This window comes from Melospiza melodia, unplaced genomic scaffold, assembly GCF_035770615.1.
Source record: "Melospiza melodia melodia isolate bMelMel2 unplaced genomic scaffold, bMelMel2.pri scaffold_269, whole genome shotgun sequence".
Taxonomy (NCBI): Eukaryota; Metazoa; Chordata; class Aves; order Passeriformes; family Passerellidae; genus Melospiza; species Melospiza melodia.
The window spans coordinates 2718-16318 of record NW_026948591.1 but is presented as its reverse complement, the minus strand read 5'-3'; the positions used below and the strand labels follow the sequence as shown (position 1 = coordinate 16318).

At 62.4% G+C, this 13601-nt stretch overlaps 2 protein-coding genes across 2 annotated transcripts; one reads left to right on the top strand and one right to left on the bottom strand.

The window, feature by feature from the left end:
- Positions 1-97: 97 nt before the first annotated feature.
- Positions 98-2827, bottom strand: LOC134433819 (uncharacterized). Its single transcript, XM_063182528.1, has 5 exons — positions 2660-2827; positions 2380-2470; positions 2198-2289; positions 900-967; positions 98-322 (listed from the first exon to the last, which is right to left on the bottom strand). Exons 1-5 carry the CDS (start codon positions 2825-2827, stop codon positions 124-126), a joined length of 618 nt encoding a protein of 205 aa, XP_063038598.1. The 3' UTR covers positions 98-123.
- Positions 2828-6115: 3288 nt separating this feature from the next.
- LOC134433810 (serine/threonine-protein kinase WNK1-like) lies at positions 6116-13348 on the top strand (the record flags this gene model as incomplete). The annotated part of the gene is made up of 15 exons (XM_063182515.1): positions 6116-6189; positions 7070-7225; positions 7290-7510; positions 7572-7729; positions 7819-7907; positions 7994-8213; positions 8685-8894; positions 9302-9305; positions 9939-10069; positions 10141-10242; positions 11445-11921; positions 11997-12113; positions 13000-13110; positions 13189-13216; positions 13284-13348. Coding segments are annotated over exons 1-15 (2163 nt in total), but the record flags the coding sequence as incomplete, so codon positions are not given.
- Positions 13349-13601: the final 253 nt, after the last annotated feature.

Genomic DNA, 13601 nt, shown 5'->3' with positions numbered 1-13601 from the left:
GCCATGATGGGCGGGGCAATGGGAGGGACTGGGCTATACTGGGAGGGACTGGGTTAAACTGGGAGTTATCTCTGCGGTCGCAGTGGGGCCAGGGGCTCTCTAAGCGGCCTCTCCCTTCAATAATCACACAACATCTCTTCCCACACCCCCATGGGGGGAGGGGCCTTTATTCCCCCCCAGTTTGGGGAGCAGGGTGGGGGAGGGGTGTCCCCCAAGCTGGGGGGGGACACACAGGACACCCCTCCCCCCATCATCGCCGCCGCCGCCGCTGCACCACGGTCCAGCCGTCCGAGGGGGGCGGGGGTGTCCCGCACTCCATGGCCTGGGGGGGGCAATGACGTCATCAGTATGACACTCCCCCTGTGATGTCATCAGTGTCACACACATCCCCCAGCGACGTCACGGTGCCCCTCCCCTTCCCTCACAGTAGTCCTGGAGTCCCTCTCCTGAAATCTGGTGACACCATCACTGTCCCACCCCCATCCCACCTTCCCTCTACTTGATGACATCATCAGGACTGAATGACATCATCAGCAATGACATCATCACCCCCTAGCCCCTCCTCACTTGGGGGTCCTGGGAAGTCTCCACTCCCCAATTTAATGACATCATTAGTATTGCTCCGCAGTTACACCCCATGATGTCATCACCACATCCCCACCTGCTCTGATGACATAATCAGGGAATGACATCATCACTGGAGCCTCCAGCCCCCCTCACTTGAGCTTCCCAGGGAGTCTACACCCCCATTTGATTACATCATCAGTGTCACCTCATGATGTCATCACCCCATCCCCACCCCCTTTGATGACATCACCAGCCCCTCCCACTCCAATGCCCCCCCAGCAATGACATCATCAGCTCCCCATGACATCATCCCAATGATGTCATTCCCTCACCTCCTCCTCTTCCTCGTCGCTCTCCTCCTCTTCCTCCTCCTCCCCTCTCTCTGGGGGGTTCCGGGGGGCTGTGGGGGGGGTCCCGGGGGGGCTCTGGGGGTCTCCCCCCGGGCGGGCGGTGGCCAGGGCGGCGGCCAGGGCGGGGCCACGCCGGGCCAGAGCCCCCAGGGCCGCCCCCACCCCCCCAACATCCCCTCCCCGTGCCCGGGCAAAAAGGGTCACCAGCTCCCGGCTCACCTGCAGGGGGATGGACACTGGGATGGACTGGGAGCCACTGGAAGGGACTGGGAACCACTGGGAGGGGACTGGGATGGACTGGGGATCACTGGGATGGACTGGGAACCACTGGGAGGGGACTGGGATGGACTGGGGATCACTGGATGGACTGGGAACCACTGGGAGGGGGCTGGGATGGACTGGGGATCACTGGGATGGACTGGGAACCACTGGGAGGGGGCTGGGATGGACTGGGGATCACTGGGATGGACTGGGAGCCACTGGGAGGGATTGGGAACCACTGGGATGGACTGGGAACCACTGGGAGGGGACTGGGATGGACTGGAGATCACTGGGATGGACTGGGAACCACCGGGGAGGGCACTGGGAGGGACTGGGAACCACCGGGGAGGGAACTGGGAACCACTGGGAGGGACTGGGATGGACTGGGAACCACTGGGAGGGCACTGGGATGGACTGGGAACCACCGGGGAGGGCACTGGGAGGGACTGGGAACCACCGGGGAGGGCACTGGGAACCACTGGGAGGGACTGGGATGGACTGGGAACCACTGGGAGGGCACTGGGAGGGAGTAGGAACCACCAGGGAGGGGACTGGGATGGACTGGGAACCACTGGGGAGGGAACTGGGAACCACTGGGAGGGACTGGGATGACCTGGGCACCACAGGGGAGGGGACTGGGATGGGTCTGGGAGGCACTGAGGGGCCATGTGTGGGACTGGGATGTACTGGGAGGAAGTAAAAGAGCCCTGAGAACAGACTGGTCTATACTGGGAGGTGCTGGTAGCACCAAAGGATGGTGGGAACAGCCTGGGAACGGAATGGAATCAACTGGGAGTGGCTGCTGGGAACATCCTTGTCCATACTGGTTTATACTGGGAACTACTGGGAGCACTCGGGAAGGTACCAAGGGTACCAGGAAGGGACAAAAGCCACTAAAAGATGCTGAGAGCTGCCCGAGGACAAACTGGGCTGCACTGGGAGTGCCTGGGGGAGGCTGGCCAGCTGCTGGGAGCCCATTGCTCCAAACTGGTCCGTACTGGTCCGTACTGGGAGCCCACCTGCTGCAGGCTGCCGTCCTCCACCACTGTGTCGAACTCGTTGTCCATCACCTCGGCCAGGAAATCTTCCACCTCCTCCTGCTCCAGGTCAGCTGAGGGGGGGGATAGGGGGGTGTCACCTCTGCCCCTCCCCCCCCAGACCCTCCCTTCCCCCCCCGCCGTGGGGGAGGGGCAGCACGCACCGTTCTGCGTGAAGAAATCGAGCAGCGCCGAGCTGAGCCACGCGGCCTTTTCGGGACCCTGCGGCCCCCCGAAACCCTGCGCCACCGCCAGCTGCGGGGACAGCCCGGGGGGGACATGGGGACACCCGGTGCTGGTCCCGCGGTGCCCCCTCTGTGTCCCCAAGTGCCCCCCGAGCCCCCTCACGCTGTCCCCTCCTCATCTGCAGCGCCGCCCACCCCCACAGCACAGCTCGAAGCTGTCCCCGGTGTCTCCCCAAGGTGTCCCCGGTGTCCCCCTCACCTGCAGCGCCGCCCACCCCCCCAGCACGGCCCGAACCCCCTCTGCGAACAGCGCCCGCGCCTCCACCCCGGGGGCCGCCATGATGGCGATGCGCAGGCGGCGCGGTCGAGCGCCGAATCCGCGAGCGAGCGAAGCACGGAGCGATCCCCGAATCACCGATGGACGCATGGGGGCGTGGCTAAGGGCGTGGTAGTTGATGGGCGTGGTATTGGGGGCGTGGCCACAGCCAGAGGCAGGACGGGACTACAGCTCCCGACAGCCCCCGCGCGGCGGTGGTCACGTGACGCGGGTGAGAGGTGGGGGTCTGGGGGGCTGTGGGGGATATGGGGCACGGGGGGGCTATGGGGACACAGGGGAGATATGGGGACTATGGGGCAGAGCGGGAATATGGGGCACAGGGGGGATATGGGGGCACAGGGGGCTATAAGGACTGTGGGGCGGAGGGGGGCTATGGGGACACAGGGGAAATGTGGGGGCACAGAGGGGATAAGGGGGCACAGGTGGCTGTGGGGGATATGGGGGCACAGGGGGGATATTGGGCGCAGGGGGAATGTGGGGGATATGGGACACAGGGGGGATATGGGGGCAGAGAGGGGATATGGGCACAGGGCTGTGGGGGAAATGGGGGCACAGAGGATGTGGGGGATATGGGGGCACTATGGGGGTGAGGGGCACACGGGAGCTGGAGGGATGTGGAGAAGCTCTAGGGGGGCTCCATGGGGTATAGGGGACACAGGTTATAGGGGCTGGGGGGCTCTATGGGGTATAGGGGGGCACAGGAGCTTTAGGGGCTGGTGGACTCTATGGGGTTTAGGGGCTGGGGGCTCTATGGGGTATAGGGGATTTAGGGGCTGGGGGCTCTATGGGGTATAGGGGATTTAGGGGCTGGGGGGCTCTATGGGGTATAGGGGATTTAGGGGCTGGGGGGCTCTATGGGGTATATGGGATTTAGAAGCTGGGGGGCTCTATGGTGTTTAGGGGATTTAGGAGCTGGGGGGCTCTATGGTGTTTAGGGGATTTAGGGGCTGGGGGCTCTATGGTGTTTAGGGGATTTAGGAGCTGGGGGGCTCTATGGGGTATATGGGATTTAGGGGCTGGGGGGCTCTATGGTGTTTAGGGGATTTAGGAGCTGGGGGGCTCTATGGGGTATATGGGATTTAGGGGTTGGGGGCTCTATGGTGTTTAGGGGATTTAGGAGCTGGGGGGCTCTATGGTGTTTAGGGGATTTAGGAGCTGGGGGGCTCTATGGTGTTTAGGGGATTTAGGGGCTGGGGGGCTCTATGGGGTATATGGGATTTAGGGGCTGGGGGCTCTATGGTGTTTAGGGGATTTAGGGGCTGGGGGGCTCTATGAGGTATAGGGGATTTAGGGGCTGGGGGGCTCTATGGTGTTTAGGGGATTTAGGGGCTGGGGGCTCTATGGTGTTTAGGGGATTTAGGAGCTGGGGGGCTCTATGGGGTATGGGGGGACACACAAGAACTGAGGGGGGCTATAGGGGGTGGGCTATGGTGGTCCAGGGGGGGATCAGAACTGGGCACACCCCGCCCCTATAGGATACATAGGGAGCCCCACAGTCAGGCTGGGGGCTGAGGTACCTGTGGCACCCTGAGGGGGGGTACCTGTGGCACCCGGGGGGGGGGCGAGGGTACCCATAGCACCCTTGGGGGGTACCTATGGCACCCTTGGGGGTACCCAGAGCCCCCCAGAGCATCCCGAGGGTACCTACGGCATCCTTGGGGGCGGGCGTACCTGTGCCATCCTTTTTGGGAGGGGGGCTGCCCCCGGAAGTCCTTCCTCCGCAGGAAGAGCAGCCGCTGTGCGGGGGGGGGGGGGGCCGGGGGGATGCTTCCACCCCCCCCAGATTTCGGGGACCCCCCCAATTAACCCCGCTGCCCTTATTAATTACACCCTCCCCCCCCTTTCTCCGATTGCCCCCCTCCCCCGCCCCATCGAAGCCTCTTTGTCTCCCTCGCAGGTCCCCCCCCCGCGGGGGAGGGGGTGACGCGGCCACCGCCGGTGCCACCCGAGGGGGGGGGGGGACACCCCTAAAATCGAGGTGACCCCCCCCAGACCCTCATAACCCCCCCCCGGACACGCGGCCCCCTCCCCTCCTTCATCCATAGGGGCGGCAGGGGCTGGCGAGGGGGCGGCGGCGGAGGGGGGAGGGGGGGGTCACCCCCTAAAATTTTCGGGCGGGTTTGGGGTGGGGGGGGTGGTGGGGGAGTGGGGACAACCATGGCCGCCGATCTGGGGGACCCCAAAACTCCCGCGTCGCCCCCGGCCCCCCCAAAACGCTTCTTCCGCAAGAGCGTGGAGGTGCTGGAGGAGGAGGAGCGGGGCGAGCGCGGCGGCGACCCCGGCCCGCGGGGCGACCCCCGCCTCGGCGGGGCGAGGAGGGCGAGGAGGAGGCGGAGATGAAGGCCGTGGCCACCTCGCCCGGCGGCCGCTTCCTCAAGTTCGACATCGAGCTGGGGCGCGGCGCCTTCAAGACGGTCTTCAAGGGCTCGACACCGACACCTGGGTGGAGGTGGCCTGGTGTGAGCTGCAGGTGAGCCCCGAGTCGCGGGGGGGGTCGTGGGGGGGAGTTGGGGGTCGTGGTTGGTGTGTGGGAAGTGAAATTGGGGTTTTTTTAGGGTTATGGGATGGGGAGGAGGATGTATGGTGGGTTCTTGGGAGGGTTTGAGGCTCTTTGGAAGATGGGGACACCCCAAAATTTGTCACGAACCGCCTGATTGGCCTCTCAAGTTGGTGTTGAACTTCTTCCGAAGCCGTGAGTGGCTCCTCAAACTCAGCTTGAGGCTCTTCTGATGTCAGCGATCCCCAAAATCCTCCCTTGAATCCCACAGTTGGTCCTTTGAGCTCACCTTAAAGCTCTCCCAAACCCCAAAATTCATCATGAACCCCTTGACTGACCCCACAAATTGATGTTGAAGCCCTTCCAAAGCTGTGATTGGTTCCTCTAACTCAGTTTGAGGCTCTTCCAATATCAGTGATCTCCAAAATCCACCCTTGAATCCTATAGTTGATCCTTTGATCTCATCTTGAACCCCTCCCAAAGACTGGGACACCCCAAAATTCATCATGAACCCTCTCAAATTCGTCATTGGCTCCTCAATTGATGTTGAAGCCTTTCAAAGCTGTGGTTGGTTCCTCACACTCATTTTGAGCCTCTTCCAGAATCAGTGATCTTCAAAATCCACCCATGAACCTTTCAGTTCACCTTGAGCCCCTCCCAAAGACGGGGATACCCCAAAATTCATCATGAACCCCCTGACTGGCCCCTGAAATAATGACCTCAAAAATCACCACAAACCCCACAGTTGACCCCTCTGCCACCTGTGCACCCCAAATCCCATCAATTCCCCCCAAACTGAGCTGCTTGTCCCCCAAAGTGCTTTGTTACCCCTTGAAATTGGGGAATGATGATGATGATGATGAAGGAGTTTGGGGGTGAGCATGACGACCCTGGAGCTGGGAGATGACGATGATGACAATGACGATGATGATGATGGAGTTTGGGGAGGATCATGGTGATGATGATGATGCTGGCAACGACCCTGAGGTTTAGGGACAATGATGATATTGGGGTTGAGAGATGATGATGATGATGATGATGATGATGATGATGATGATGATGATGATGATGATGACGACGACGACAGCCCTGGAGTTTGAGCATGATGGTGATGATGGTAATAATGATGATGATGATGGAGTTTGGGGAGGATCATGATGATGATGATGATGCTGGCAACGACCCTGAGGTTAGGGACAATGATGATATTGGGGTTGAGAGATGATGATGATGATGATGACGATGACGACAACAGCCCTGGAGTTTGAGCATGATGGTGATGATGGTAATAATGATGATGATGATGGAGTTTGGGGATGATGGTGATGATGATGATACTGGAGTTGGGGGATGATGATGATGATGATGATGATGATGATGATGATGTGACGACGACGACAGCCTGGAGTTTGAGCATGATGGTGATGATGGTAATAATGATGGTGATGATGGAGTTTGGGGATGATGGTGATGATGATGATACTGGCGTTGGGGGATGATGATGATGCTGTCAACAAGGTTTAGACATCATGATGATAATGATGATCCTGGGGCTGGAGAATGATAACGAAAACGATGATGATGATGTTGCTGCTGCTGATGATAACACTGTAGTTGGGGGATGATGATGATGATGATGCTGTCAACGAGGTTTAGACATGATGATGATGATGATCCTGGGGCTGGAGAATGATGATGAAAGCGATGATGATGATGATGATGATGATGATCCTGGGGCTGGGGGCTGCTGATGCTGACCCTGGCACCCAGACCCAACACCGCTGCTGGACTTTGGGGTGTGTGTCTGTGCCCCCCAGGACCGCAAGCTGACCAAGGCGGAGCAGCAGCGCTTCAAGGAGGAGGCCGAGATGCTCAAGGGGCTTGCAGCACCCCAACATCGTCCGCTTCTACGACTCCTGGGAGTCCTCTCTCCGCGGCAAGAAGTGCATCGTCCTCGTCACCGAGCTCATGACCTCGGGCACCCTCAAGACGTGAGTTGGGGGCGCGGGGGGGACACCTTGGGGGGGTCCCGGCGTGGCTGACGGGACCCCACAGGTACCTCAAGAGGTTCAAGGTGATGAAGCCGAAGGTGCTGCGGAGCTGGTGCCGGCAGATCCTGAAGGGGCTGCAGTTCCTGCACACGAGGACGCCGCCCATCATCCACCGCGACCTCAAGTGCGACAACATCTTCATCACCGGCCCCACGGGCTCCGTCAAGATCGGCGACCTGGGGCTGGCCACGCTCATGCGCACGTCCTTCGCCAAGAGCGTCATCGGTGAGCGCCGTGGGGACCTTGGGGACGCCCCTGAGGGCTCCCCTGACCGCCCACCCCACAGGGACCCCCGAGTTCATGGCCCCCGAGATGTACGAGGAGCGCTACGACGAGTCCGTGGACGTCTACGCCTTCGGGATGTGCATGCTGGAGATGGGCACGTCCGAGTACCCCTACTCCGAGTGCCAGAACGCCGCTCAGATCTACCGCAAAGTCACCAGCGTGGGTGTCCCACCACCCCCGAGACCCCAAACCTCCCCTGAGACCCCAACCTCCCCTCAGAGCCCCCAAGTCACCGTGTCCCCCCACAGGGCATCAAGCCGGCGAGTTTCCACAAGGTGACGGACCCCGAGGTGAAGGAGATCATCGAGGGCTGCATCCGGCAGAACAAGGCTGAGAGGTGGGGTGGGGTGGGGTGGAGTGGTCTGGGACCCCTGCGGCCCCCCAGGACTGACCAGCACTGCCCACACACCCCGTCCATGCCAGGCTGTCCATCCGGGACCTGCTGGACCACGCGTTCTTCGCCGAGGACACGGGGCTGCGCGTGGAGCTGGCCGAGGACGACGCGGGGCTGGACCCGGCGCTGGCGCTGCGCCTCTGGGTGGAGGACCCCAAAAAGCTCAAGGGCAAGCACAAGGACAACGAGGCCATCGAGTTCAGCTTCAACCTGGAGGCTGATGTCCCCGAGGAGGTGGCCTATGAGATGGTGAGAGAACGACCTCAAAACCCTTCAGGTTTGGCCCCTGATTGCTCTTGATTCTCCCCAAACGCAATGAACCTCCAAAATTGTGGCTCAAGCTCATCTTGAACACCCCCCCAAAGGCAGTGGCACCCCAAAATCCACCCAGGGTCCCAACAGTTGGTCCCTCCAACTCTTCTTGAGCCTCTTCCAGAACAAAAGTCACCCCAAAATTCATTCCTGAACCTCACCATGAACCTCACCTTGAACCTCTCCCCCAAAATTGATCCCTAAACTTCACCTTGAACCTTTCCCAAAACCGATACCCCAAATTTCATCTTGGAACCTCTCCCAAAACCAATGCCACCCCAAAATTCATCCTTTAACCTCACCTGGATCCTCTCCGAAACTGACATCCCCCAAAATTCCCTCTGGAACCAACCCTGAGCCCCCGCAGCTCTCGGTGCCCCCCCGGACACCCCAAATTCCCTCTCTCAGGTGAAATCCGGGTTCTTCCACGAGAGCGACTCCAAGGCCGTGGCCAAATCCATCCGGGACCGGCTGGCGCTGGTGAGGAAGACGCGGGAGAAGAAGCAGGCGGAGGGCAGGGGGGGCCCCGAGAGCCGGGGGGGGCCCCGAGAGCGAGGACACCGAGGTCGATCAGCACGTGAGGCAGCAGCTGCTGCGGGAGCAGCCCCCTCCTGGTCCTGGTGAGACCCCAAAACTGCCCCTGGACACCCAGAACTGCCCCCTAAAACTGCCCTTAGTGCTCTCAAAACTGCCTCTGGACACCCAGAACTTCCCCTAAAACTGCCCCCAGTGCTCTCGAAACTGCCCCTGGACATCCAGAACTGCCCCTAAAACTGCCCCCAGTGACCCCAAAACTGCCCCTGGACATCCAGAACTGCCCCTAAAACTGCCCTTAGTGCTCTCAAAACTGCCCCTGGACATCCAGAACTGCCCCCTAAAACTGTCCCCAGTGACCCCAAAACTGCCCTGGACATCCAGAACTGCCCCCTAAAACTGTCCCCAGTGCTGTCTAAACTGCCCCTGGACACCCAGAACTGCCCCTAAAACTGCCCTTAGTGCTCTCTAAACTGCCCCTGGACACCCAGAACTGTACCCAGCCCCTCAAACTGCCTCCTAAAACTGCCCCCGGTGCTCTCAAAACTGCCCTGGATAACCAGAACTGCCCCCAGACCCTCAAACTGCCTCCTAAAACTGCCCCCATTGCTCTCAAAACTGCCCCTGGACACCCAGAACTGCACCCAGACACTCAAACTGCCCCCTAAAACTGCTCCAGACCCTCCAAGGGCCCCCTAAAACTGCCCCCAGTGACCCCTAAACTGCCCCTGGACACCAGAACTGCACCCAGACCCTCCAACTGACCCCTAAAACTGCCCCAGTGACCCCAAAACTGCCCCTGGACACCCAGAACTGCACCAGACACTCAAACTGCCCCCTAAAACTGTCCCCAACCCTCAAAACTACCTCCAGCTTCCCAGGCTGTCCCCAGCTGCTCAAAACTGTCCTCAAAACTGCCCCCCTTGTACCCCCAAACTGCCCCCTCGTACCCCCAAACTGCCCTCCTCGTACCCCCAAACTGCCCTCCTCGTACCCCCAAACTGCCCCCCTCGTACCCCCAAACTGCCCCCCTCGTACCCCAAACTGCCCCCCTTGTACCCCCAAACTGCCCTCAGGCCCCCCAAAGTGTCCCCTGCCCCCAGTGACCCCCCCTTGCTCCCTCCCCAGCCGAGGGGGTCCCGGACAGCGTCCCCCCCCCAGATGTCCCCGGTCCCTGCGGTGTCACCGGAGCCCTTGAGCAGCTCTGGGGGTACCCACAGGGAGCCCAGGATGGGGTGTCCCCCCCTGTGCCACCACCGGTAAGTGCCCGTCACACTGGGGGGGTCCTGGGGGGGTCCAGACCCCCCTGGCACTGCCCTGTGTCCTGCAGGTGACCCAGGGGACCGAGGGCACAGCAGAGGATGGCACCGGACGAGGCACCACGGAGCCACCTGGGCCCGAGGGGGACCCCTGTGGCTGTGGCGGGGGGTCGGTGACAATGGGGACACAGCCACAGGTGGCACCCGGGGCACCGGGGCCGGGGGTGGCACCGAGAGTGGCAGCGGGGGTGGCACTGCCAGCTGCGGGGGTGACAGCGGCTCCTGGAGTGTCACCAGCGCAAGGGGTGCCACCTCCTGCTGGAGTGCCACCGGCCTCGGGGGGGACGCCAGCTCTGGGGGTGCCACCTCCGGCTGGAATGCCACCAGCTCCAGGGATGGCATCAGCTCCAGGGGTGCCACCATCATCTCTGGGGGTGACACCAGCCCAAGGGATGCCACCAGCTCTGGGGGTGCCACCTCCGGCTGGAATGCCACCAGCTCCAGGGGTGACACCAGCCCAAGGGATGGCATCAGTGCCAGGGGTGACACCAGCCCAAGGGATGGCATCTGTGCCAGGGGTGACACCAGCCCAAGGGATGGCATCTGTGCCAGGGGTGACACCAGCCCAGGGCATGGCATCAGTGCCAGGGGTGGCACCAGCCCAGGGCATGGCATCCGTGCCAGGGGTGACACCAGCCCAAGGGATGGCATCAGTGCCAGGGGTGACACCAGCCCAAGGGATGGCACCTGGTCCAGGAGTGCCACCCCCAGCTGGGGTGCCACCACAGTTGGTCCCCATGGTGCAGCTGCAGCCAGGCCCTGGAATGCCATCAACAGCCCCTGGGATGCCACCAGGTCCAGCAATGCCACTGCCATCTGGGATGCCACCAGCCCAGGGGATGCCATCACCCACAGCCAGTCCCCACCATGCAGCCGCAGCTGGTGCCAGGGATGCCACCAGTGGTGGGGATGTCACCAGCTCTGGGGCTGCCACCACTGTCTGTCATGGCACCAGTCATGGGGATGTCACCGGCCCCGGAGATGCCACCTCCATCCATGATGCCACCAGCCCAAGGGATGCCACCTCCGTCTGTGATGCCACCAGTCATGGGGGTGTCACCAGCCCCAGGGATGCCTCCTGCCCAAGGGATGCCACCACCATCCATGATGCCACCAGCCTCAGAGATGCCACCACCATCCATGGTGCCACCAGCCATGGTGATGCCACCAGCACAAGGGATGCCACCAGCACAAGGCATGCCAGCTCCACCCATGATGCCACCAGCCCCAGAGATGCCACCTCCATCCATGGTGCCACCAGCCCAAGGGTTGCCACCAGCCCAAGGGATGCCACCTCCATCTGTGATGCCACCAGCCCAAGGGTTGCCACCAGCCCAGAGATGCCACCACCATCCCCAATGCCACCAACTATGGGGATGCCACCACCCCAAGGGATGCCACCTCCATCTGTGATGCCACCAGCCATGGGGATGTCCAAGCTCCAGAGATGCCACCACCATCCATGATGCCACCAGCCATGGGGATGTCCCAAGCTCCAGAGATGCCACCACCATCCATGATGCCACCAGCCGTGGGGATGTCCCAAGCTCCAGAGATGCCACCACCATCCATGATGCCACCAGCCATGGGGATGTCCCAAGCTCCAGAGATGCCACCACCATCCCCAATGCCACAACCCCCGATGCTCCCTGGCCCCGAGGAGCCCTCGGTGCCCGCCGAGGCCGCGTCCCTGCTGCGTGTCCCCGATGTCCCCGACGTCCCCGGGCCGCGTGCCCGGCAGCGCCGCGCGTCGTGCCAGCGCCCTGCCCGCTTCCAGCTCACCGTGCTGCAGGTCAGGGCGGGGCTGGGGGCCGGGGGGCAGCACGGGGACATCCCTGCACGGTCACAGAGTGTCACCACCCCCCAGGTGTCCTCAGCTGGGGACAACACGGTGGAGTGCCAGCTGGAGACCCACGACAGCAAGATGGTCACCTTCAGGTTTGACGTGGATGGGGACGCGCCCGAGGACATCGCCTGCTACATGGTGACCCCCGAGCTGTCCCCGTGTCCCCAGCCCGTGTCCCCTCCCCAGTCTTTGTCCCCTGTCCCCAGCCCATGTCCCTTCCCAAACCCATGTCCCCCTCCCCAGTCCTGTGTCCCCATGCCCCCAGTCCATGTCCCCCTCCCCAATCTCTGTCCCCATGTCCCCAGTCCATGTCCCCCTCCCCAATCTCTGTCTCCCTCCCCAGTCTGTGTCCCCTCCCCACTCTGTGTCCCCAGCCCGTGTCCCCTCCCCAGTCTTTGTCCCCTGTCCCCAGCCCATGTCCCTTCCCAAACCCGTGTCCCCCTCCCCAGTCTGTGTCCCCGTGTCCCCAGTCCATGTCCCCCTTCTCCAGTCTCTGTCCCCCTCCCCAATCTGTCCCCATGTCCCCAGTCTGTGTCCCCTCCCCACTCTGTGTCCCCAGCTCCCAAACCCATGTCCCCCTCCCCAGTCTGTGTCCCCATGTCCCCAGCCCATGTCCCCTTCCAAACCCGTGTCCCCCTCCCCACTCTGTGTCCCCATGTCCCCAGTCCATGTCCCCCTCCCCAATCTCTGTCCCCCTCCCCACTCTGTCCCCGTGTCCTTCCCAATCTCTGTCCCCAACCCCGTGTCCCCCTCCCCAATCTGTGTCCCCATGTCCCCAGCCCATGTCCCCTTCCCAAACCCGTGTCCCCCTCCCCAATCTCTGTCCCGCTCCCCAATCTGTGTCCCCCTCCCCAATCTCTGTCCCCCTCCCCAGTCTGTGTCCCCATGTCCCCAGTCTGTGTCCCCATGTCCCCAGCCCATGTCCCCTTCCCAACCCCGTGTCCCCTCCCAATCTGTGTCCCCCTCCCCAATCTCTGTCCCCCCAAATCATGTCCCCCTCTCCCAACCCGTGTCCCCCCCACAGGTCGAGGACAACTTTGTCCTGGAGGGGGAGCGGGACAAGTTCGTGGAGGAGCTCAAGGCCATTGTGGAGCAGGCACGGGGGCTCCTCGGGACCCCCGCCCCGGACCCCCAGGTGCTCCCCCTGCCCCCCCATCTCACCCCTCCTCCCACCCAGACCCCCCCGCTGACCCCCCAAATTTGTCTCCCCCAGGTGGGACCCCTGGAGCCGCCAGCAGGTGGTGAGTAGTGGGGGAGGGGAGGGGGCTGGGGTTGCCCCCCACCCGCTGACCCCTCGCCCCCCACCAGGGGAAGGACCCCCCCAATCGTCACCCGTGGGGCGCTGGAGGTTCTGCATCAACCAAACCATCCGGAACCCGCGAGGCCACCGGTGCGTCCCCGGGGCGGGGAGGGGACACGGAGCTGCCAACACCCATCTCTGGGGCTGGGGGTGCCACCCCGGCCTATCCCTGATGGGGTGTCACCCCTCACCCATCCCTAATGGGGGTGTCACCCTCACCCATCCCTGACAGGGGTGTCACCCTCATTCATCCCTGACAGGGCTGTCACCCTCACCCATCCCTAATGGGGGTGTCACCCTCACCCATCCCTGACAGGGGTGTCACC

Excerpts from the sequence above, each read along its gene's own strand:
- LOC134433819 (XM_063182528.1), bottom strand. The coding sequence starts at position 2,827 with ATGCGTCCATCGGTGATTCGGGGATCGCTCCGTGCTTCGCTCGCTCGC. Across the intron at positions 2,471-2,659 it reads GGGGGTGGGCGGCGCTGCAG|CTGGCGGTGGCGCAGGGTTT; the intron begins GTGAGGGGGACA and ends CTGTCCCCGCAG. Across the intron at positions 2,290-2,379 it reads CGATTTCTTCACGCAGAACG|CTGACCTGGAGCAGGAGGAG; the intron begins GTGCGTGCTGCC and ends CCCCCCCCTCAG.